The sequence below is a fragment of the Mobula hypostoma genome, chromosome 12 (assembly GCF_963921235.1).
Source record: "Mobula hypostoma chromosome 12, sMobHyp1.1, whole genome shotgun sequence".
NCBI lineage: Eukaryota > Metazoa > Chordata > Chondrichthyes > Myliobatiformes > Myliobatidae > Mobula > Mobula hypostoma.
Genome location: NC_086108.1, coordinates 28,372,277 through 28,398,322, shown reverse-complemented (window position 1 = coordinate 28,398,322; position 26,046 = coordinate 28,372,277). Strand labels below are relative to the sequence as shown.

Below are 26,046 nucleotides of genomic sequence, written 5' to 3'. Positions count from 1 at the left end.
TAACTTAGCTCGCCTCAACCCATTGAGCCAAACCCCTCCTCCTCTGACATCCACTCCATAAAGCTGTCTTCTTTTCACATTCTTCCAGCCGGTCTAACTCGCTGACATCCACACGCCTGCGCAGTCGTGCCTCGATCAAACCGCTGAAGAAAAAATACTCCACAAGCCACTCCAGGACAGAGTGGGTATGCAGCTGGGCTTAGTTGTGTTGTACCTTGGCTAGTGTCATTGTTGTTTGGGATCCAAAATACTCTGCAGTTCACGATTGGAGTCAGCTCAGGATGATATCAAAGTACAGCTGAGTCACACTGTGGTGCATCAGGCAACAGTACCCACTCACCGGTTCAGTACTGACCTCGGATGCAGAGTGTGCGGTGTTTGCATCTCCTCCCCGTGACCACGTTTTTTCCCACATTCTCTGATTTCATCCCACATCCCAGACATGTACCCTTAAGTTAATTGACCATAGTACATGTGTGTGATAGGATAATGGGGAGTTGATGAACATGTAAGATAGAATAAGTTACAGGGAATAAATGGGGGAAATAGGACATAGGTGAATGTTTTGAAAAGTAGCATAGACTTGATGGGATGAATAACTTCTTTGATGTAAGGAAAATACAAGAAATATGAGAATTGATCCAGTTGCTGTTTTGGTGAAGGCTGTAAACTGCTGAACATATAGGTTATGATGTCACTGCGAATGCAAAACTAACTTAATACTTCTGCTACCACTTTACTCCAGCAAACACTACCCAAATTTCTGGACCTTCCAGCAGGATTATTTCAAGAAGTTTTATTGGTTATTTTATAGGTTATTTGCTCATTCATTTCCTCTGGCTGTTAATGCAATTCTGTATTTGGCTGATATTTTCCATAGTTGCTCTGGATTCAGGATTCAAGTTTGTTCATTGTCAGTCATCAGTATACAAGTGTAAAGGAGAACAAGACTCCAAATCTGATGCAGCATAGAAAACACAATAAGCATAAAGAATACAATAAAAACACAGTAGACCTAAATACATAAGGTTATCTTAAATACATTGACTGATTATATGTACATAAAGTGACACTAGGTACAGCAGTATTTGTACATAAGCTGACTCTTACAGGAAATGGTAAGGTAGTGTTGGTGGGGAGTGTACTATAAGGATATAGAATACTTCATTTTGCACTCTATTAACTGAATTAGTATAGAAATATTGGTTCAAGAAGGCGACTCAACTCAATACCGCCTTCTCAAAGGCAAATATTGATGATCAATGAATGTCTGTCTTCCTGGCAATGCCCAGGTCTTGTTAAAAGTGTAGTGCTTAGCACAACACATCACAGTACCAGCGACCCCAGTTCAATACCCGCCCCTGTCTGCAAGGAATTTGTACCTTCTCCCCATGACTGCGTGAGTTTCCTCCAGGTGCTCTGGTTTCCTCCCCCAGTCCTAAGACGTACCGGTTGGTGGGTTAATTGGTCATTGTAAATTATCCCATTATTCCGCTCGGGCTACTGGGCAGCATGGCTGGAAGGGCTTATTCTGCACTGTATCTCAATAAAGAAATAAAAAGCTGGATTACCTGGAGTTGACCTGTACATGACAGAGCAAGCAAACACCACACCTGAGGTTGGTACTAAACCCAAAATCTTAGGTGCTAAGGCAGTAGATCTGCTTACTGTGCTCTTGTGGCCTAAACCTTTTTCCAAAGCCCAAGGACTCATGTGCTAAACACTTTGTTAGCCTACTCCACTGCTTCCTGTGATCCTGGGCCTCTTTAGTTTTAAACCCCTTTATTAAGAATTATCCCCTCTTGCATATTGTTTCTTATCATTTTTCAAATAAATTTTCATTCATCATAGATCTGCTCATTCCCACCAGCATGGTTATATCTCCTTGAAGTCTATAACCATCAGTAAATGTGAAAATTGGCCTGTATTTCCAAGTGCAAATTGTTGTTTTAAAACAAAAATATATAGTCTTAATCTTAACCAATGTAAACTGGTTTATTATTGTCACGTGTACTGAGGTGCAGTGAAAAACTGTCTTGCATGGTATCCATAAAGATTGCTTCAATCACATCAGTGTATTGAGGTAGTATAAGGGAAAAGCAATAATCAAATGCAGAATAGTGTTGCAGTTACAGAGAAAGTGCAGGCATACAATAAGCTGCAAGACCACAATGACACTACTGGGGATCCGGATTCCCCCTGCATTCCAAAGATGTACCATTTGGTAGATTCATTGGTCACTGTAAATTGTCCTGTGATTAGGCTAGGGTTCAGTCAGGGGTTGTTGGGCACTATGTCTGAAAGGGCTGGGAGGGCCTAGTTCAGGCTGTACCTGAATAAATAAGTATATAGCCTTCATGTCCCAATATATTTGTGTACAATATGAACATCGGGCACCGCATGACTTTTGGAACATTGGTCATTCCATGACAAAAATATATTAATATACTACTGGAACATCGATTACTTAGTGTTGAGGTACAGTGAAGGATTATAGGGATATCAAACTCTCCGTCACAGTACAGCAATGTACTTACAAGGACATTATGCATTCTGTGACAGCATATACAGACTGAACATTCTATCACAGAGGATATTAATATACCTAAAGGTGATTGGGTATTCCACTGCGCAAGGTATTATAATTCAATACGAATGCCAAAGATTATAGAGTACAATTTGGGCATAATTTCATATTACTTAGTGTTAATGTACTTTAGAAAATACAAGCCTTCTATGATCCAGAAAATGTTAATGTTCCAGAAAGAAGCTGAGCCTTCCAAAACTCCAGGTTTTGGGGTTATAGATATTGGGACTTCTTAGCTCAAATTACTGCTGTGGTATTTTATATAATTTAAGTTGTGTCTTCTGTGTATTGAGTATTTCTAGAGTTTATTAAAATATGTAACCTAAATGGCACAAATATTAGTGTACTATATGAATATTAAATGCTCTATGAATCAATATACTAATGAACTTTCAGGAAGAGTTAAGTTCCGTGATATAAGATATTAATGTGCCAAGCAATACATTGCTTATTCTATGGGTAGTGTTTTGTAATGCAGAATAAGGATGTGGATCACTCTATTACATAGTATTACCCAGCATTGGGATGCATCTATGTATGGTATATCAGTGTACTATAGAGATATACTGTAGCATACTTCATGTTGCACTATATTAACTGCACTACCCATCAAGAAGATGACTCAGTACCACCTTCTCAAAGGCAAGTATTGACGAGCAATAAATGCATGTCTTCCTGGCAATGGCCATGTCCCTTAAAAAGGAACACAGACATTTTATTGGCACACTACATTAATGCACAATAGAGATATCAAATGCTGCATCAGAGCCCAGTTTCACAACCATCTGCAGCCTGCACCTCCAAAACACAGTGATCTTCCAACTCTGGTGCAAGCGTGACAAGGCTAGAACCACAGAAAATCACAATATATTGGTGTTCAACGTGAATTCATGTGTGCTGTATATTTATAAAGTACAGGAATCATAAGTAATGTACAGAGGAAATAATAAAATGCACTGAAAATGATGGGCATTCCATGGAACGGTGCATTACCATACTATATGGATATTGAATTTGCATATCACAGTATACGATTGCACTGTTGGGAGATCATAATATATTGTGATCTGACATGTGCACCAAGTATTCCACAGAAGGGTAAATTGACATAGTACACAATCATTAAATATACCATTAGGACATTAATTGCTCCCTGACATGATCTGAACTGGAAGTTCGTTGTCATCTTCTAGAGTATAGACTCTAGGCTCACTGAGCAGCCTTTGACACAGTCACTTATTGAGAACACAATTATGCAGCATGCAACTGCAGTGAATCGAGCGCACCAAGTCACAATGGCATAATGCATTGCCAGGACATTGACTGTGGTACAGCATTCAGCATTCTGTGAGCTGGGTCATTTCTATGTTTCTATGTTTCTATTATGAAGCATAAGGAAGATGTGCACCTCATGACCTTCATTATTCTTTGATGTACATTAACTTTCCATAGTAGGGCAAATTAACATAAAATAGGAATATAAAACAAACACAGTACTAAAATTAACATCACATGCCACAATAATGTACTACCAGGACACTGAATAGTATGTATAACAGTATGCAGGACACATTATGCCACAATATATTTATGCATTATAGGAATGCTGATTGCTCCATGATATGGTATTTTGATGTAATATATGAACCTTGAATATTCTAATACACTGTGTATTAATTGTGATTCAAGGGTACATTGCACTAAATATTAATATCCAACAGGGACATAAAGCACTCTTTGGCATATAAATTAGCATTCAATAGGGAAAATGAGTGTTTCATTGCACAATATATTAATATACCACATTGACATTGGATATTCAACAGCAAAGAATACTAACGTACTATCTAAGCAAAGATTACTTAATGACAGTGTATTTTCTGGCCTATTGGGTCATTCAGCACAACATTTTATAACGTACTAGAAACAATAGAGCATGGAAGCTGCAGCATTTTGTTCCTCAAACCTGTTCAACCATCCAGTGCAATTTGAATGATCTCACACCTAACTCAACTTGGGCCCATATCCTCTTATTTATTTTGATTAATAAAATTTATCTGTCTAAGATTTTAAAATTACTGATTGAAATTGCATTAATATTTGTTTGTGGAAGAGAATTCCAAACTTCTATGGCAACTTTGATGTGCAAATGTTTTCTAATTTCATTTAAGAAAGACTTTGCACTAATTATTAATATTTACACATTTGTCAAAGACCCCTTGATCACAGAAATCGATGTCCTCATCCAACTGCATTAGTTCTACTTAATCTCCATTCAAATCACACTAATAATTTAATAATTTAGTTTTATCCATTTACTCAATCTATTGATATCTCTGTAATGTTAAAATTCTAATTACAGTAGTCACAATGTCACCTGTCTTTTGGTCACTTGGATATGTGACTTTCCATTGCACCATCTAATTCATTTATAAGTATAATTGATATTTACAGCCCCAACACTGCCTTGTAGGATACCATTAGTCACACATGACCAACTTAGCTACATGCCCATTATCCCTTCTCTGTCTCTTACTCAGCCTGTTTTGTAACCAGATTAATAAATTACCTTTATTCTGTGAATTTTATCTGGAACTCTCTTATGAGGGCAATTATTAAGTGCCTTCTGGAAGACCACACAAACACCATCTGGTGACATGCTTCTAAATGATTGTTATGTGGAATATTCTGTGACATTTTACTAACACTTTACATGCAGAGTATCTTAACATACAATGGAATTCATAAGCAATCCTTGCAGCAGTATATTCAAATACTTTTGAGATGCTGAGCACGGCATTTTATGACACCCATGATGAGCTTCCTGATAGATGTCCAGTAAGAGTCTAGAACGCTCTATGCTGGTTTGCTAAAGTGATATAGAAATCCAGAGTACTTCAAGGACTTCAATATGGACACAGACCAAGGGATGACACAGTTCGTTAATGGATCATAGGTACACTTCTGTGAAATAATAGTCTAGAAATTCTATGGTATAACTCATTTATGCACGACGAGAAAGAATTTAATCAAAAAGATGATCACTAAAGAAGATTAAGTGCATTATTTTATTTTTCTATTGAGATACAGCACGGAATAGGCCCGTCCAGCAACCCCTGATTTAACCCTACCCTAACCACGGGACAACTTACAATGACCAATTAATCTACCAACTGTTACATCTTTGGTCTGTGGGAGGAAACCAGAGCACCCATAGGAAGCCCATGCAGTCATGGGGAGAACGTACAATCTCCTTACAGGCAGTCGTGTGAATTAAACGCTGATACTGTAAAGCATTATGCTAACCACTATGCCATTGTGCCACACTGCAACTGAATGTTTGATCTACAGAACTGTATGCACGGCAGTCTTCTGGGTCAGTACCATAACACCAGAATGGTGCCCAGTACTCAGCTGTCAGATACGAATACTGGAGGAGGCTTCAGTCAGTTGGTGAAATCCCACTCTAGCAGTAAAGAGCTGTCGCGACCTGGAGAGTTGCTAATGTGCCTCATATTAGCTCTTTCTTTAACTGTTCTTGCTTGGTGATTTCCTTCATACAACCCCTACCAACACCCACAGCACAACTCCCTCATCAGTCCTTGCCCGTCAACCCAAAGCACATGTTGCCTTTGTTACCCCAACATGATCAACTTTTCAGATCTAGCTCTTCCCACCCTGAACTTACTCGTCATCAACATTAACCCCCAAATACCACACAAACACTTGATGTCATGGTTGAACCTGGGTTTCCGCCGCTGTGAGGCGATGGCTGTACTAGCAATGCCACTGTGCCGTACAAGGACTCTCAGAGATTCACCACTCTGCACGAAGAAGTCCCTACAGAGCTCAGTCTTAAGTGATTGTCCCCTAAACTTCATTGTATGTTGCCTCACGAGATCCTTCCATTAGAGGAAACGATTCTGCACAAACTCTGTCTTTCCCCCCGAAAGATCTTATATATTTCAATAAGATTATCACCCATTCTTCTAAATTCCAAATAATGCAACTCAGACTTCTTTAGAGATAAGGCAGCCCTCCCACCCCAGAAATTATCCCAGTGAATCTCTTTCGGACTGCCTCCAATGTCAGTGCATCCCTTCTTAAATAAGGAGACCAAGACTGTGTCTCATCAATACCCTGTAAAATTGCAACAATATTTCCCTATTTCTGAACGAGAAATATGAGGGCAGCTCAGATCCCATGGCACAGCATATTGTTTAGAATAGTGCACAGTACACTTGGGATATTGAATACTCAATGTCATGGTGCTTTAATGTACTATCAAAATATTGACTGATCCACGATGCATTACACCATAGGGACCCCAACCCTTCCATGACAAAGATTATTAATGTACTAAAGGGATATCATGCATCCCATGCCAATCTATCTTAATGTATTATAGGAACATTGAATGCCATGTCACAATAGATGAACATACTATAAATATTCCATAGCACTGTAAATTAGTACATAATAGCCTTTGACCATTCCATGAGGGTATATAAATGCAGTATAGGAGCATCAGGCACTCATGACACAGTACTCAATGTGCGTTCCTTGGGCTGAAGTAATATTGTATATTCCTGACCATGAAGTAATACAGTATATCCCTGACCATGAAGTAATACTGAATATCCCTGCTAAAAGTGGAGAATATGGAATTGAGAATTCAGTATCTCTACATTATAGCAATACACCATGCCATGGAATATTCAACACTCCTCCATGTGTTACTACACTATAACATGTAACATCGAATACTCTTGCGGCAGTGGGAACACTCAGAAGTCCTGTTTAAACTATAGATGGAAACCACCCCCCTCACCTCACTGTCAACCCACTTGCCCCACATTCCAACTCCTGCATTGGAAGGGTCCAGTCCTGCTGAAGGGTTTTGGCCCAAAACGTCAACTGTACTTTTTTCCATAGATACTGCCTGGCCTGCTGAGTTCCTCCGGCATTTTGTGAGAGTTGCTCGGATTTCCAGTATTTGCAGGTTTTCTCTTGTTTGTAGTTTTCTGAGGAGCATGTCTTCCCTCATGAGCATGATTGAATTTTTCAAAGCGTTGACAAAACAAATCGATGAGGGTAGACTGGTGATTGTGGTGCATATGGATTTTGACAATGTTTCCCATGGTAAGCTCATCCAGAAAGTTATGATGCATAGGATCCATGGAAAGCTGACTGCGCAAGATTTGGAATTGGCTTGCCTACAGAAGGCAGAGGTGGGTAGTAGATGGAGCATATTCTGGCTGGAGTTCTGTAACTAGCGGTGTTCAGCAGCGTTCTATTCTGGGACCTCTGCTCTTTGTAATTTTTATACATTACTTGGATGAGGAAGTAGAAGGGTGGGTTAGAAAGTTGGTCGATGATAGAAAGTTTGATAGTGTGAATACAGTAAAAGGTTGCGTAGTTTACAACAAGATATTGATAGGATGTTGAGCTGGGCTGAGAAGTGTTCGATGAAGTTCAATACGGAAAAGTGTGAAGTGATATTCTTTGGAAGATTGAACTTGGATGTGTAATACAGGGTTAATAGCAGGACTCTTTGCCGTGTAGAGGAACAGAGGGATCTTGGGGTCCAAGTCCATAGATTCCTCAAAGTTACCATGCAAGTTGATCAGGTGGTTAAGGAGACACGTGTTGTGTTGGTCTTCACTAATCGTGAAGCTGAGTTCAAGAGCCACAAGGTAATGTTGCAGTTCAGTTCTGGACATCTCTTTGTTGTAAGGATGTGGAATTAGATTTCGTGTGGATGAGATTTACAAAGATATTGCCTGGAAAGGGCTTTGACTTTATTTTTGAGTGGTCCAGTGCAAAATGAATTGTCTTAGTAACCTCAAACAATAAAATAAAAATTGTAATTGTGCTCATATTCCTCAATGGACTCGAGCTATCTTTGTGATTACCACTGATCAAATAGCCTCAGGTCTCAGCAATCTGTCATTCTTGTTTCTTGTGCATATAACTGTTTTCCTTCACTGATGAATATACAACCCATTTAAAAAGCAGTACAGTTAAATCACACTGTTAAGTTTACTCAAGAAAAGTTATTTTTGGATGAGCAAGAAGTGAAGAGCCCAGAAAAAGGAGCCGCTGAAAGACTGGGCAGGTCAATTCCTGTTCAGTTTCGAATGCTCCTGTTTTTCTAATCACTCCGGGTGTTGTTAGCCAAATGGGTCGAGCTGATGAGATAAACTCGAGAGAGTAGGGAGAAGCAAGGAGAGGGGAAAGGCAATGGGAAGAGAGATGGAAGAGAGCAATGAGAGGCAGAGAGGGGAGAGGGGGTGAGGAGGCTGGAAGTGGAAAAGGTGTGCGGAGTCAGAGAGAAGGAAGTAGGAGGAGCAAGGAAAGAAGGGAAAACAAGTGAGTGAGAATCAGCTATGAGAGATGAGATATAGAGGATGAGAGGATGGAAATGAAAGTGGAGGAGAAAATGGAGAGATTGGAGAGATAAACTGGGGTGAGAAAAGGGATGAGGAAGAGTGGGCAAGGGAGAGGCAATGAGTGATGCAGTGTGAAAAAGCGAAATGGAGGGAGAAATGAAGAAAGAGACGATAAGGCATTGGACATAGAGTGACAGTGGTCATTGGGTATGAAAGATGCTGAGTGGTCTTGATACAGTGAATATGGAGACGACGCTTCCTCTTGTATGAATATCTAGAACTTGGGTCACTGTACAAAAATAATACAGAGACCAGGCCAATTATTTTTCTCAATGTGCACCTTAGCCATCTGGAATTCTCTTTCTCAAAGGACAGTGGAAGTAGAGTCATTAAGAATTTTTAAGACAGTTGGATTGATGTTAAGCAAGCTAGTGAAAGGTTGTTGTGGGCTGATGGAAATGTGGAGTTGAAATTATAATCAGATCAGCCATTATTTTACTGAATAACAATACAGATTGCAGAGACCGACTGCCCTTTTCCTGCACCCAACTTGTACATTTGTGTGCCAGTGGAAGAGCCCAGATATATCCATATATGTTGTAAGAACATCAAACATTGCACCCCAAAAGATATTGAAACACAGTCAGAAATTACTACACTCAATGAAAGAATACATTTATATACTTCATAACATTCTATTGTCCTGCGCTCTAATACATGGCAGTGACATCATGACTGTAAAGCCACCCTGAAAGATAGCAGTGTGCTACATGTACATCTACTGTGACACACTACCATAAAGAACTAAAATATTACATGTACAGATCACTGCTAACAATACTTAGCCAAAATGTCCAAATATGTAAAATCAGGTTTCTGTGTATGGAATGATCAAAATTTATACAAATCCAAGGCTAAGAATTATGGAAGCAGAAATCTAATTACACACTTCTTAAAATAGACTCAGTGGCCACTTTATTAAGTACACCTATATACCTGCTTATTAATTCAAATACTGTATCTAATCAGCCAGCCAATCATGTGGCAGCAACTCAATGTATAAAAGCATGCAGACAAGGTCGAGAGGTTCAGTTGTTGTTCAGTCCAAACATCAGACTGGAGAAGAAATATGGCCAAAATGACCTACAGCATGGCATGATTGTTGGTGCCAAACAGGGTGGTTTGAGCATTGCAGAAAGTGCTGATCTCCTGGGATTTACAGAGAATGGAGCAAAAAACAAACAAACAAAACAAAACACGCAGTGAGTGGCAGTTTTGTGGGCAAAAAAAAGCCTTGTTTATGAGAGAGGTCAAAGGGGTGTGGCCAGACTGGTTCCAGGAGAAAGAAAGGTGACAACAAATCAAATAACCACATGTTACAACAGTGGTGTGCAGAAGATCACATAACACATTGAACCTTAAAGTGGATGGGCTACAGCAGCAGAAGACCACAGACAGACACTCGGTGGCCATTTTACCAGGTATCTAACAATGTGATCACTGAGTGTATGTACCGATACGTTACACATGGCCTGTTTTAAGATTTACAAATGTATACTAACTTATTAAAACATGTTGTTCCTCATGTTGCAACACACACACAATGCTGGAGGATCAGAGAGTGTCTGTGGAAGAAGATTGGCAATTGAGTTTCGAGTTGAAGCTCTTCACCTGCTGGAGACCAATCTCTACCCATCGGCCTGACCCATAGAGTTTCTTCAGGGTCCTGTGCATGGCTCCAGGTTCCCAGATATTCAGTCCCTTGTGTCTCTATTTTGCTCATTTTATTGCTTATCCTGTGGACAACTGGGTGACAAGGACAGAGGGACGGCTACAACTGTAGTCACGTAAAACAAACAGGTTAATCAATGAGGTAAGAAGACTGAGATAACCAGGTTAAGATTTGATTTGTTCAAAACCGGTGTGGGATATATTAAAAAAAAACAAAGAGAGTGGAAGAAAGGCTGGATTACAGAGAAGACAGAGCAGAAAATTAAAATAATTACATTTAAACGTTGACATGTGTTCAACAACTCATGTTACTGTCCACCGACTTTGTATTGTCAGTGTTGCGAAAGAATCCAATTGTCCTAACATTAATAACTCACATCAATGAAGACAGAACAGCACATAATCTCAGTCATAAAACTCCACATTGGGCACCACTCTGTGCAAGAATTCACATGATTTAACTGCAGCAATACCAATTCTTAAATTGCGCACTTCCTGTGCTGCTTCCTTGAAGAATTACTCCAATCCATAATGCGCACTAGTTTGGTTACAGCAACTGTGCCGTCTCAGCAGTTCACTTAGCTGTTTGTTGGGCAATCTTAAGCACTGACAGATTCACAACATGCTGGCTATAGGATTAAATTTAGCTCAAGTCGAAGGTTAACAATAAAATTATAGTGAGTAAATACAGGCATAGGAGTTAAATTGATTACAATGAAAGGCAAGCACAAACCTCTCGATTACTTGTGTGTACTACATACAATACAGGTTGGGAAACTGCAACACCTTGTATACTTAAATATAATAAAATATCCAAAGCTCTTCACAAGGGTAATTACAAAACAAAGTTGACTTTAAGATATAAAGATTTATCAGAGCAAGTGTGCCTGCATTAAAGAGGTGGAGCAGAAGTAATTTTAAAAAAGTTGAGGGGTTTGGAAATATTGTAAAGGATGGGAAGGGAATTCACGAACTTGGGACCTATATAGCTAAAGGCAGAATGGTGGACCAAAAAAAAAATCAGGGATATGCAAGTACGGTCAGAATGCTGGCACAGGACAGAGAGTGATCTTCCCAAGCTGTTGTTATTCCACACTAGGAGCCTTGAGAAGATCCTCCATATTTTCGGGCCAAGAAAGATTTCCAACCACGCCTCACGCCTTCAGTGTCATCAAGATGACATGGCCGCATGAGGAAATATGTGAAGAGGCCAACTGCATCATCAAGACAGCACTTCATTGATTGGTGGAGGAAATGTGAGAGACCAAAGACGGTAAAGGCAGAATGAGAAAGCTGAACTACACCTGGGGCACAATCGAGAAGATGGCAAAGGACAGACAGAGATGGAGGACCTTCTTTGCTTCCCTAAATGCCAGCAGTGTAATGGGCATTAAGTACATATGCAAATAGGGAACAGGGTGGCATCAGGCATTCAGATTGAGAAACACAGGTTCTGTTCCTGGGTTATGGCTATCAGCCTCAAACAACACAGGAGGCCTGTTGTACACATAGGTTCAGTTCCAAAACCTGAGTAATAACAATGGGGAAGATCCAAACAAAAGCTCCTTCAAGAAACAGGATTTTTAAAATGTAATATAATGCTTCTTTGGAAGGACCACTGCATCTCACAACATGATGAACGAAGGCATGGTTAACAGAAATTCATGCCTTCTGGGAGCAGGAGAATCAGGCCACGCCGCTTGTGCAAACTACTCTTAATTCATTGTCAAGGCATTGAAATTTTCTACCAATTTGAAATTTAGTGGAAGAAAATGTTTTATCTAACCCACTTTTAAAAAATTATATAGTTTTTGAATCTATGTTTTGCTGTTTGCTGTGGAAAGTGGCCAGTGAGTGAGTGGGCCAGTGAAGGAATGGAGCTTTGAGGCTTTGACTCGAGAGATTCTGGCAGTTTTGGCAGTTGGTCTGTGCAATCAACTCAATCAAGATTTGAATAGATCAGCAGAAAGCCGTTGATTAGACAATCAAGATTTGAATAGCTCAGACTCAGCAGAAAGCAGCTGATTGGGCAGTTGAGGTCAGGTGACTAAGCATTTTGAAAAGCTCAAACAGATAAATAGAGGGATAGCTCAAGCGAAGTGGCCAGTGAAGGAGTGGAGCTTTGAGGCTTTGATGAGAAGAGGCGGTGGACAAGCTAGCTCGCAGTTAGCCTTTACAATGCCTCCTGAGACGGTGATGTGCCTCTCATGTGAGATGTGGCAGTCTTGGGGGAATGTCCCTCTCCCGCAGAGTCACATCTGCCAGAAGTGCATACGGCTGGGCGATCTGGAAGACCATGTAAGGAATCTGGAGCAGCAGCTGGATGACCTTCGACTCATAAGGGAGAATGAGGCAGTCATAGATGAGAGCTACAGGGAGGTAGTCACATCTAGGCTGTCGGAAGCAGGTCGTTGGTGACAGTCAGGGGAGGGAAAGCGAAGGTGAGCAGACAGGTAGTGCAGAGCACCCCTGTAGCCATTCCCCTGAATAATAAATTTACTGTCCTGGATACTGTTGGCAGGGACGACTGACCAGGTGTGAGCCACGGTGGCAGGGCCTCCAGCACTGAGTCTGACCCGGTGGTGCAGAAGGGTGGGACAGAGAAGAGGAGAGCTGTCGTCATTGGAGACTCTACAGTCAGGGGAGCAGACAGGAGATTTTGTGGAGGTGAAAAGGACACCTGCATGGTTTGTTGCCTCCTGGGTGCCAGGGTCTGGGATGTCTCTGACCGGGTGCATGACATCCTGGTACGAGAGGGAAAGCAGCCAGAAGTCATGATACATGTTGTACCAATGACATAGGCAGGAAGAGGGATGAGGTCCTGAAGTGTGAGTTTTGGGAACTAGGCAGAAGGCTGAAGAACAGGACCTTGAGTGGCGTTCTCAGGATTGCTGCCAGTGCTACGTGACAGTGATGGTAAGAATTGTAGGAGATGGCAGTTGAATGCGTGGCTGAGGAGTTGGTGCAGGGGGCAGGGTTTTAGATTTTTGGATCATTGGGATCTCTTCTGGGGAAGGTGGGACCTGTACAGATTGGATGGGTTGCACATGAACTCGAGGGGGAGCAATATCCTTGCAGGTAGGTTTGCTAGCATGGTTCGGGAGGGTTTAAATAATTTGCAAGGGGGATGGGGTCCAGAGCAATAGAGCAGTGAAAGAAGTGCATGGAGTAAAGCCAGATCTAACATATAGAGAGGCTTTGAGGAAAGAGAAGCAGAGTAAACAGTGTAAATGTAGTAAGGTAGAAGGGCTGAAATGTGTGTACCTCAGTGCAAGAAGCATCAGGAACAAAGGTGATGAACTGAGAGCTTGGATACATACATGGAATTATGATGTAGTGGCCATTACAGAGACTTGGCTGGCACCAGGGCAGGAATGGATTCTCAATATTCCTGGATTTCAGTGCCCTAAAAGGGATAGAGAGTGGGGGAAAAGGGGAGGAGGGGTGGCATTACTGGTCAGGGATACTATTACAGCTACAGAAAGGGTGGGTAATGTAGCAGGATCCTCTTTTGAGTCAGTATGGGTGGAAGTCAGGAACAGGAAGGGAGCAGTTTCTCTATTGGGGGTATTCTATAGGCCCCCTGGTAGCAGCAGACATGCAGAGAGCAGATAGGGAGGCAGATATTGGAAAGGTGCAAAAATAACAGGGTTGATATCGTGGGTGACTTTAACTTCCCTAATATTGATTGGCACCTGATTAGTTCCAAGGGTTTAGATAGGGCAGAGTTTGTTAAGTGTGTCCAGGATGGATTCCTGTCAAAATATGTAGACAGGCCGACTAGGGGGAATGCTATGCTAGATCTAGTACTAGGTAATGAACTGGGTCAGGTCACAGATCACTCAGTGGGTGAGCATCTGGGGAACAGTGACCACTGCTCCCTGGCCTTTAGCATTTATCATGGAAAAGGATAGAGTCAGAGAGGACAGGAAAATTTTTAATTGGGGAAGGGCAAATTGAGGCTATAAGGCTAGAACTTGTGGGTGTGAATTGGGATGATGTTTTTGCAGGGAAATGTACTATGGACATGTGGTCGATGTTTAGAGATCTCTTGCAGGATGTTAGGGATAAATTTGTCCCGGTGAGGAAGATAAAGAACGGTAGGGTGAAGGAACCATGGGTGACAAGTGAGGTAGAAAATCTAGTCGGGGGAAGAAGGCAGCATACATGAGGTTTAGGAAGCAAGGATCAGATGGGTCTATTGAGGAATATAGGGAAGCAAGAAAGGAGCTTAAGAAGGGGCTGAGAAGAGCAAGAAGGGGGCATGAGAAGGCCTTGGCGAGTAGGGTAAAGGAAAACTCCAAGGCATTCTTCAATTATGTGAAGAAAAAAAGGATGATGAGAGTGAAGGTAGGACCGATCAGAGATAAAGGTGGGAAGATGTGCCTGGAGGCTGTGGAAGTGAGCGAGGTCCTCAATGAATACTTCTCTTCGGTATTCACCAATGAGAGGGAACTTGATGATGGTGAAGACAATATGAGTGAGGTTGATGTTCTGGAGCATGTTGGTATTAAGGGAGAGGAGGTGTTGGAGTTGTTAAAATACATTAGGATGGATAAGTCCCCGGGGCCTGACAGAATATTCCCCAGGCTGCTCCACGAGGTGAGGGAAGAGATTGCTGAGCCTCTGGCTAGGATCTTTATGTCCTTGTTGTCCACGGGAATGGTACCGGAGGATTGGAGGGAGGCGAATGTTGTCCCCTTGTTCAAAAAAGGTAGTAGGGATAGTCCGGGTAATTATAGACCAGTGAGCCTTATGTCTGTGGTGGGAAAGCTATTGGAGAAGATTCTTAGAGATAGGATCTATGGGCATTTAGAGAATCATGGTCTGATCAGGGATAGTCAGCATGGCTTTGTGAGGGGCAGATCGTGTCTAACAAGCCTGATAGAGTTCTTTGAGGAGGTGACCAGGCATATAGATGAGGGTAGTGCAGTGGATGTGATCTGTATGGAGTTTAGTAAGGCATTTGACAATATCAGAAGCACAACTGGAGTGAGGATTCAGGAGTCGCATCACCTAGGGTGGTAATAAATAGCTCCTCTGAACAGTTGCTCATCATTTATTGTGCAAGTCTGGTCATGGCCCAAATAGACTGTAACTAAGCAAATTAGCATAAAAACATAGAGAACTTAGCACATCAAATCAAGCTATTAGAACCTTAAACACCAACAGCTACCTTCCATAAATGGTTGTGATTCAATTAAACTGTTCCCCTCAACCTATTTTTTAGGACTGTACCCTGAAGAACAGCCTTAGAAGTAGTCAGCCATTTAGGTACAGTATAAGGTGAGAAGGAACTTCAATCAGAAAGGTTATAAATCTTTAGTTTTCTACTTTGGGTGGTTGTGACTGCTCAGTTACTGGGTATATTCAAAACTGCAATTGAAGGACCAAAAAAAAACAGACATGGGAATAAAGCAGGAATTCCACCTTGGGGTATAGGCAGTTAGATGGGTCCTTTTGGAATGGAAGATCATGCTTGAGAAAACACACGACCAGATCTGGCTCCTGTTTCTCAATCCTGTCATTCCCCCTTTCCAACATAATTTTGATTTCCCACACATCTTCTGTCTGAACCCTCGAAGAGTATATCTCATTTTCACAGGTATCCTTGTAATGAGCTTGCTTCCACACTCTATTCTAAATTTGCATTTGATCTCATACATGTCACCCCTTGCCTTAGCCCCCATCATTATTAAAAACAGTCTGATTATATCTCATCTTGGATAAATTCAAAGCCATGCATTATGTCTCAAAAATAACATGCCAATTTTCCAGTATTTCACTATATGTTCATCTTGGTCAGTCTACTTTATGGTATCTCCAAAACATACGTATCCTGCTTACACTGTGCCATCCAATACTCTTCAAAACTTGTTAGCTGGTCATACAAATGTTGTATATAGGATCATCACTGCCTGTTCTATATCAGGAACAAAAACTTGCATCCCACAAACTTAATTACAGCTTTCAAAATCCTATGAAATGCTGCCCCAGATACATTCATTGGCCACTTTATTAGGTACCTCCTGTACGAAATAATATGGTCAGTGTGCATGTTGGTAGCCTTCTGCTGCTGTAACCCATCCACGTCAAGGTTCTAGGTGTTTGCATTCAGAGATGCTCTTCTACACACCAATGTGGTAGCAGGTGGTTATTTGAATTGCTATCACTTTCCTGTCAGCTTAGTCTCTGAGCTCTCCTACTAACAAGTTGTTTGTGCCTTGTTCAATGGATGCTATTTTTTTTTTGCATTTTGCACCATTTTCTGTAAATTCCATAGTCTGTTGAGTGTGAAAATCCCTAGAGATCAGCAATTTCTGTGATACTCAAACCACCTCCTCTGGCACCAACAAGCATTTTACAGCAACAGTCACTTAGATCACATTTCTTGTTTGTCTGAACAACAACTGAACTTCTTGACACGTATACATGCTTGTATGCATTGGGTTGCTGTCACATGATTGGCTGATTAGATATTTGTACTAACAAGCAGGTGTAAAGGTGTACCTAATAATGTGGCCACTCCACACTCCTGATTCTATTTAAACCAAAATACATCAACTCAAACTCAATGAGAATGAGTTTGAGCTACCAACTTTACATTCCCTCCAAACCCAGTCACAACTCTTATTAAAACATCTTGATAGTTTACTTTTAGTTTCAAACGCTATGTCCTGCTTTGGGGGAGATTAGCTCTGATACCGCACTCTCAGAGCCCGAAAGTAGAAAAAGTACATGTGACTCAGAAATCCTGCATGCAACTTTGTCTGAAGCCAGATACTTAGCAAAAAACAGGACCAGTATTTACTTAACCACACATGTTGATCTAACTGTTTTACAACTATCTGCATTAAACAAAAACAAAGCAAATGCTCTTCCATCTGAAACTCGCCTTTCCACAAATGCGGCCGACTTGCCGAGTAATTTCTATATTTGATTCAGATGTGCAGCATCTGTAGTCTTTTTTAAAATGTTTGTATTCCCGCATTTATTTTTATAAAGAGACATATTCACAGTCTCATCATTTCCCCAAAATAAATGATTCACTGGACAAAAACAAAAGCACTGGACTTCGGGGCCTTTGCAATGTTTCCTCTCCGCCCAGGCACTTCCACATTATCATCACAACGAATACGTCATTTGTTTAACTCATCTCTGCGTGGTTTCGATTAGTCGCTGTTCACTTGCCCCCGGACTCAGGTTGAGCCCTAAGCCCTGATTTCCAGGTAAAGTGCTGTGTTGAGCTGCACGTGAACGCGCAGCCAGCAGCAAAGAGACGACGCAGAGTTTAAGGAAAGGGTACTCGACTCCGACAGCGTAGATTTCGAGCCACAGCCGCGGTGTAATCCGAGCTGGTGAAAGGGCGAGAGTAGTGGACTAGGTTCCCAAGAAAATATCTGAAATAAGTAAGAATCCAGGTGCGATTCCACTCTGGCCTTCATTCCAGATCGTTTCTTGCACTGTTATATCCCGTAAATTCAGCAACAGCACCACACACACACACACGATCTGTATTCAGCCTTTGCTATTTTGAAGTGTTTATATGAAAGAAGGTCCTGCGACACTGAAGAACTGGTGTGAAGAAAAACAAGTTATCATTCTCCAACTTGGGAAGGAACACATAAAAATAAATGGACCAGTTGTTTTCAAGATCGTTAAAGCAAAGGTATTTATTATCAGTTCACTTAAATGGCATGCAGTATTTCCTGAGCTTTGCTAGGAGATATTTGTGAAGAGCAGCGATGCTCTCGATAGCGGTTCAACGACCGACGAGTGTCGTATCGGTCAGACCAACTGCGGTAAATAGAACCCACATTCTCAGTGCACACGCTCGTTGGTCTTGTATCTGTAGAGGAGCTTGGAAATTCACATCCACGAGGCTTATTTAAAATGAGGAAGACGCTCAATTTTTTCACTGTTATTTTTAAATGTGTTTCGAATGATTACGTGTTCAATTTTTCTGAGGAGTTTCAGGATTCAACGGGAAGCCGCTCTCGGCCCGGGGAGATAGCTGGTGTTCCGATTCTGAATAGGATGGCGAGATCAGGGCGGCTTGGCGAAAGGAATTTTATTTACAGGAAGGACCAATAGAGTTTGGAAGCGAGTTCAGAAGAAATTTGGCTGAGCACAAGTGTGAATAACAAAATATGTTCACGTGAAACTCAACCTTAGAAACAACCATTTTACACTGAACCCCAGTAACACTACAATCCAACACGGTTCACCCATCTAATCTTGCCCACAGTTCACGCCTCTCGTGCGGCTCACATGTTATCCACTTTGCATTGTACCTCCACATTTACCAGTCATCCTCTTTCATTTCAAAGTCTCATCCTAACTGGGAATCTATGCTAGAAGGGACATTCAGTAGAGTTAGTGGTGTTTCATTTGACGGAAATACGGGTTTTTCAATCACTCTAACCAGATAATATCTGATTGTCAAACCTTCATATCTGCCGGGCTTCGCGTGCCTGCTGTCAATTCAACAAAGTCACAGCTTGTTTGATTTTCTCTCTCAGGTTCTTTTGAATCCATTATCAGTTACAAGCAGTTGAAACTCGGCAGAAAAATAACATGAATATAAATTCGTTTTATTTTATCGTCCGAGATACAAGCATTAGATTTACTTTTGTTCCGATTTATTAAAAAAATCATGAGTGTGGTTATGCTATTTGGTTCAGAGGAGAAATGTCGGGCGGCAGGTCTCCTGACTTCAGTGCGGAACGAACTATATATAATTCTGGTTGGAAATTAGCGAATAAAGGCACAATTTGAATTTAAAAAGTACAGTATATAGTAGTTACTTCAGATTGCAACCTCTATATTTTCGTTCGCTGAGCAGTTAAACGCAAGGCTTTTAGTTCTTCATGTTAAATTAAACAAAATGTTTCTAGTATCTAATCGCGTCAAGCGGGTGTGCCATTTCTGCTAACACAAGATTTGACCGTGAAAGCCAATTAAAACTCAAACTCAGATCGTTTAACATTCCAATTGTAAACAATGATCTGACACCACGACCTATTAAAGATGCGTGCAATTTAGCGGTCAGGTAAAGTGAAATAATGTAATTCTCTGTGCTAGTTTAACAATAGTTGCAAAACACCCAGGTTTACCACAGCTTGCCAAATTTAATAATCATTTCGATTTTAAAACATTCCAAGTTAAACTCTGTAATGCAACATTCCGAATTACAGAGCAGTCCTGTTTCAAACCCGTTAACGGTCTGTAAAGAAACCGCAAAATCTGCATAAATACCGACAATGACTTAAACAAAGGTTTGACAATGTAAACAACAGGGATTCTGCCGATGCTGGAAATTCAATGTACCGACTTCTCTTCCGTTCATTTTAAGTGGAAAGAAGGGTCTATGAATCGCCCTATTTACGGGTAAACTGCATATGTTAATTTACAACGCGCTGCTTGTAAAACATGTACTTATTTTACATGCACAGTATTGCGCACAATCTCAACCAGAGGTCGGCATTTTGGGCTTCGATGAGTGTGAACAGATGTTGTTTCACGAGGTGATTAAAGGCTCGGATTTTCGGTGTAATACGGTGGCAAACACGCAGAAGTTAATCTTCAGTATTTGGGTCAACATAAAGCATTGGAGAACGAAAGAGGAGAGAGACAGAGAGAGGACAAAAAAAGAGAACTCCAGAACGGCTAGTGCAACTTCACTTGTAAAAAGCAAACCCAGCAATCACAGAATTTTATAAATGGTTGCATTAACTGCAAATTGAAGGAATGTGATTGTACTCAGCAATTCCTAACATAGGGGTCCCGCTGTAAAAATCACCACGCTTCTTAAGCATCTGCTAACATTTTTTTTTCGTTCGTTTTTTCGGATCTTCGATGCCACGAACGCCTTTCCTTTATTAACATTGGACGCTTTGTTTCTTCCACACACTCACAATGTCCGATATGTTTCCTTATTTTATAAACAGATCGCCTAAATACAGCTAGCTGCATTTGAAGACAGAAATCTAAACTATAATGTAATCTTTATATCTATATACATTACTATATCGACGTGTATATCTGTTACTTTCTGCGTGTTTACTTTATTGCAATATCACTTACAGTAAAGCCCGTGTCCAGCACAATGAACTGTTGTATTCTAGCAGAAATGTTAATTCAGTTCTAGATATGTGGCCATGCACGAAGTAACTTCTGCCAAGGCTAAAACATTAACAGGCAGCCTGCGACCATTATCTCTCAAGCACTCTGCCCGGTTTCGGTGCTTCCTCGCTAAGGATAAAGGCGGCAGGCTTGCAAATCTACTACAGTCTTTATTTACGGGAGGTTAATTGTGCCACAAAGACAAATATATCTACTGTTTGGCCCGGCAGTGTCCCTCCAGCAACAGCCAACATTAGAGAAGGCCCAGAGGAGGACGAGGGACCCCAGACTCAACCGATTACTCCCTTAAACTAATGGTTGATTGCACTAAATTCTAGGCACAGAATATTTACACAATTGTCTTCATAATATTTGTACGACTGGTCTGGAAATATTAACACAAAGCATCTCATAACAATTTGTAATGTAACAAACAGAATCTCCGCCTCAAGAAGTGCCAGTTGCTCTCTCTTTGTGGCTCCCCAGCATGCTAACTCCAGTCTTAACTACTCACAAATCTTGCTCATACCACGGAAGAAGAGAGCCCTTCTTTCGCTCTGACAGGTCATATTCCGCCCCCTTTGTTGTGGGTTGTTTAACCAAACCCGCCCCTCCTTAACTATCCCATCTAACACCATTCTTGATGTTTTGTTTCGGGTTTTCCAACTGAACGAATTTACACGAAGCAGAATGTCGCCCACACACACACATCACTGTTACTGATTATAATTGCAAACTGGTGCGATTTGCCCCAGGAACAACTACGCTGCTTTGATCCGAAGCATGCTTGCAACAGGGCTCCTCACTATAAACACAAGGATCAATATCTATTTTGGCATTTTTAAAATATTCAAATAGTGATTCAAATTTAGAACAGCAGAATTTCTAAGGGATGAAGACCATTTGTTTCTGTCGGCGCACGTATGCTGCCTGACCCGCTGAATTTTCCCGACATTTTCTACTCTTTAAAACAATTCCTCGCACCGTCTTTACAACCGGCGCTAACACTGGACAAGTCGTATGAAACCACGCCGCTGCAATCAAAGTAAGGGCGTGTTTGAAACAAGATTGGTGCGTGGGTTTGAAAGGACAATCATCCATATTTCTAAGTAGCGACTAACGAGTCAATGGGGTGGGTATGGTGGCAGGAATATCAGGTATCACGACGAGTGCCCCTGGGCATCACTACCATAAATGAACAATAATAACTTTGCCTGATCCAGCAATAATGTAGATTATTTAAGCCAGGACGTTGTCTGTTAAAATCGCACTGTTTGTTTTGTTATTAATCACGAACTCCGTAACCCGCGGTGCTTTAGGGCATGGAAAGTGCCATGTATGAAAGTGGGCATGACTTGTTTCTCCTGAAGGAGGAGGGCACGGACAATCCCGCGGCTGTGGCGGAGGCGGACACTGCTGTTTATTACATTGGTTTCTCCACCCCCTTCCCCCAAACTATGCAGGACTGAAACCATTCCTTCCCCTACCCATTTGTAAACCCAAGTGTGACTCACTTGAAGAAGTCTTCCTTGCAATAGACGTTCCCAGCCCTGGAGAAGCACTTGTCGGCCAGCTGGACTTGACAGTCGGCACATTTCAGGCACTTGCTGTGCCAAGATCGGTCCAGCACCTTCAGGATGAACTTATCCAGTATGTGCTGATTGCAGCCGGCACACAGCGGGATCTCTACAAAGGAGAGGGAGAGAATTCAACAAGCCGAAAGAGATTCAGAAGCTGTGGGAGTGGGATGAATCTAATGCCGGATCGGGGAGAAAACAAGTGGGAATGCATAAACCTAAAGCACTCAGGTGTAAAGATGCCTTAGCGTAAAATAATAAACGTTTTTGCAAGAAGACCACAGTCAACCAAATAGACCGTAAAATAGCTATATAGATTTTCAAGCGAAATTTCTGTATTCAATGGTTACAATTAAAAAGCTGGTCTGAACTATAGAATAAAGGTATACTTGGCTTCTGATTTAAGAAAGTCAGCGAACGGACAGAATAATGTTGGCGTGGAAGTACAATAATATCGAGACTATGTTCAACCCTCTGAAATACTTCGCTGTTGCAATTTCTAATTTAAGTATTTTAATTATAAACTTACAGCAATTAAACATACAGTGCAGCATGTTATATATAAAATGCTTTCAAATATACAGAGCAAAGGACATGAAGTTTCAATGAGAAATAAAAAGAGGAAAAAATGCAGGATATGCCTCCATTAATCCTGAACGCGAGAATAAAGGTGTTTACAATGTCCGGTAGTTCATTCCTAACTCCCCCACACTTAAGTAGAGTGTCAATCAGGTATAAATTGTCCTGGACTTCAACAGCTATTGTGTTCCCATAATTTTAAAATAACAAGGGGTGAGATTGTCCTAAACGATGTAAATCGGTAGTAGGATCAACGCTATGAATGGGAAGTATTTGATGGCTTTGTATCAATGTATTCATTCTGTGCACGGCCAGCGCCAGGGATATCGTTTCGGAAGAACATGCGTTAACCGAAATAAATGCTTTGAGATTTCACATACTGTTTTCAGCGTTTCAAAACGGAACTGGTTATACATTTCTCAAATGGACGAGTGTCCAGAGCTTTGAATAAGTTTAACCTAACACCAAATCTGTTCCATTTTGTTGACATGGGACCGGTGCCGCTGAGAGTTGTCAACTGCGTTGACATAAACAAAAACACATTGCTGCCTTGCCCTGCTCATTGCGAGGGAGCAACGTTGCCTTTTCAGTGGAATGGATGAGCTTCAGTAGCAAATAGTAAATACCTATTTTCATCCACTAGGTACCTGTAATTGAAAACCCAACCAGCTGATACCCCTGCAACACTGCAGTGAGATTTTGTTTTACCTATTCCTTAAAAATGATAAGAGTCCTCCTATAATGGTAGATTTTCTCAAGGATGTCCGTTTTCAGATGGGGAATAGCTCATGACATTCCGAAGATATGAGAAAGGCCTAAGTGATACAATATTACATCTGAGATGGCCTACAGATAAAACAGTTCAGACAATTTACTCGTGCTGTACCAGTATCTGGATCCGACAGGCTCGGCACCTCGCCATTCCTTTTAAATCTCCTGCCCCGATCACTGACTGTTGGCTGCTTGTTAAACATATTTCTTTGCCGACTCCATTAGCGGCTTCAGCAGAAATGACGCTTTTTTTTTTGCGGCGTTGCCTGACTGAACTTGGCTCCGACTTGACTGCACAGTGCGGAGAGCGCAGCCTCGTAAGTATATCTTAATTGCACTACCTTAATGCTGCAACATTATCGGTCCAACACGAGCGCTGTCAGTCCTATCGCTGGAAGTCGTACTTAATAACAGGTGATTTATGCGGTCGGAAGCCACAGTTAAATAAACCATACTACCTCTCACCCTTTTCAGCATTCTCAATATAAAGTTGTAACTCACGCCCTTTCACTGCACAGATCAGTATCACGTTTCCCGTCAATAATAGACATCATGACCAATCGTTTGGGCCTTATTAGCACCGCAGTCTAGAAATACATTAAGGTTGCCTGTTTTGCGGTTCGTCGCTCGTCATTTTTCCCTCTGGTATATCCTTCTACTAGCCTCTCTTCCCCACTCGCCCCGTCCCCACCAAATCCGTGCACCCACCCTGGCCCAGTACCAACTCTCCTGCTCGCTTGGTTCTGGAATGTGTGGAACTGACAGGTAGGACGGTGGCGAAGTGGAGGGAGAAAGCGTCCTTGTTTGAAAGGTTCCTTACGTTGCACTGTGACTCCCAACAGCTCCTGAACTCCTTTCCCAGGACTCTCTGTGGCGACCGCCGCACTTTGCATCATTCTCAAACCGAAATTCTCCCCTCCCCCAACAGAGAACAGAAAAAATACATACAATAAAATAAATGTACACAATATAACTCCGGCCCGTGTTGCACGCCGATCCGTGTAGATATTAATAAATATATCTACTGCCTCGGTCGCTGGGGCTGATGCGGGATTCCCTACTCACTGACACATCCAAGATCGCTATCATACAGTCAGTCCAACACTTCATGACATCACCGACTCCCACCTGCCAATCAGGCACTGAGGATGCCCCCTCTGGAGGCGCGACTTTGCCATAAGCGGAAATAATTGGGCTTCGATGGGCGGGATCTCCATAAATAGGTGCGTCATTATAATCAATGCACCACCTCGGGTTCCTTTCACTCAGTGGAACTAATTAAAGCCGCAGTATACTTCGACGCACCATACGATTCCACTCCCGAATTTTGGCACAGAAAGCATGGCCCTATATTTATGGTTGTGGCAAGAGCAGGTAGCAGACCCGCGCCCATCATCCAATGTTTGTACCGTGTAGAATCGAGTTTTATGTTCTGAATACTGTCAGTCTGATCTTACGCCACTTTTTCCCCCTGGTTTTAACAGTCACTGGACTAACCAAATAGTTAAGTTCCACCAGCCTAGAAGGCAGCAGCACTGCCGATCCAATTGTGGCAGAAATATCTATGACAGTGATCTCTTTCCTTATTCCTATGGTTTACTTCCGTGGTATCGACATTTGACTGTCGCGTCTTCTTCCACTCCAGGCCGTTCACGTGTACTCCTTGTTTGTCCACTCTTGGCCAAGTTAGCCCTGAGATACCTTCTTCACATTTTCCAGATTCTCCACCTTTCCAACAGCCGTAAAGTTCTGCACCGTGCTGCCTCTGTCATGCTTAATTGAATGTTTTAATGTTTCTTTTGTTCTTTAATGATCCAGTTGTGAAACATCTTTGGAGATGTCACTGCTTAGGGTTGTTGTTGGTCCGAAGGCATGAGCTCCACTTTCATAAGCACCGTGATTGTATTAATCTCTATCCGGATCTGCTGCACCTCTCTTGTCCATCCAAGTTTCACAATATACAAGCTCCCGGCACGTTGCCTATGCCCTTGCCATCAAGTCTGGCTCGCAGCTCAATGTCTCAGCTAGAACCTCATTGAAGGCCTAACACTCTGTTGATCACAATCTGGTCCTATAGATACATGTATAATCTTGAAGAAGGGTCTCGGCCCAAAACGTCTGCTATCTGTTCATTTCCATGGCTGCTGCCTGACCTGCTGAGTTCCTCCAGCATTTTGTATATGTTGCTAAAGATACATAATCGGTTCATTGCTGGGAACTTGTAGAGACTCTGGGTTACAAATGCACAGTTGCTTGAAATTGGCGCACAGGTAGACATGGTGGT

The 26,046-nt window shown here is 41.7% G+C and overlaps 1 protein-coding gene across 1 annotated transcript in view; it reads right to left on the bottom strand.

The window, feature by feature from the left end:
* The window catches only part of lhx4 (LIM homeobox 4), a 79,950-nt gene extending 55,292 nt beyond the window's left edge, over positions 1-24,658 (bottom strand). Inside the window, exons 1-2 of the mRNA XM_063064876.1 lie at positions 24,583-24,658; positions 22,350-22,521 (exon numbers count right to left, since the gene is read on the bottom strand). Coding sequence (XP_062920946.1) covers positions 22,350-22,521; positions 24,583-24,658 — 248 coding nt within the window. The remainder of the gene's footprint in view (positions 1-22,349; positions 22,522-24,582) is intronic.
* Positions 24,659-26,046: the final 1,388 nt, after the last annotated feature.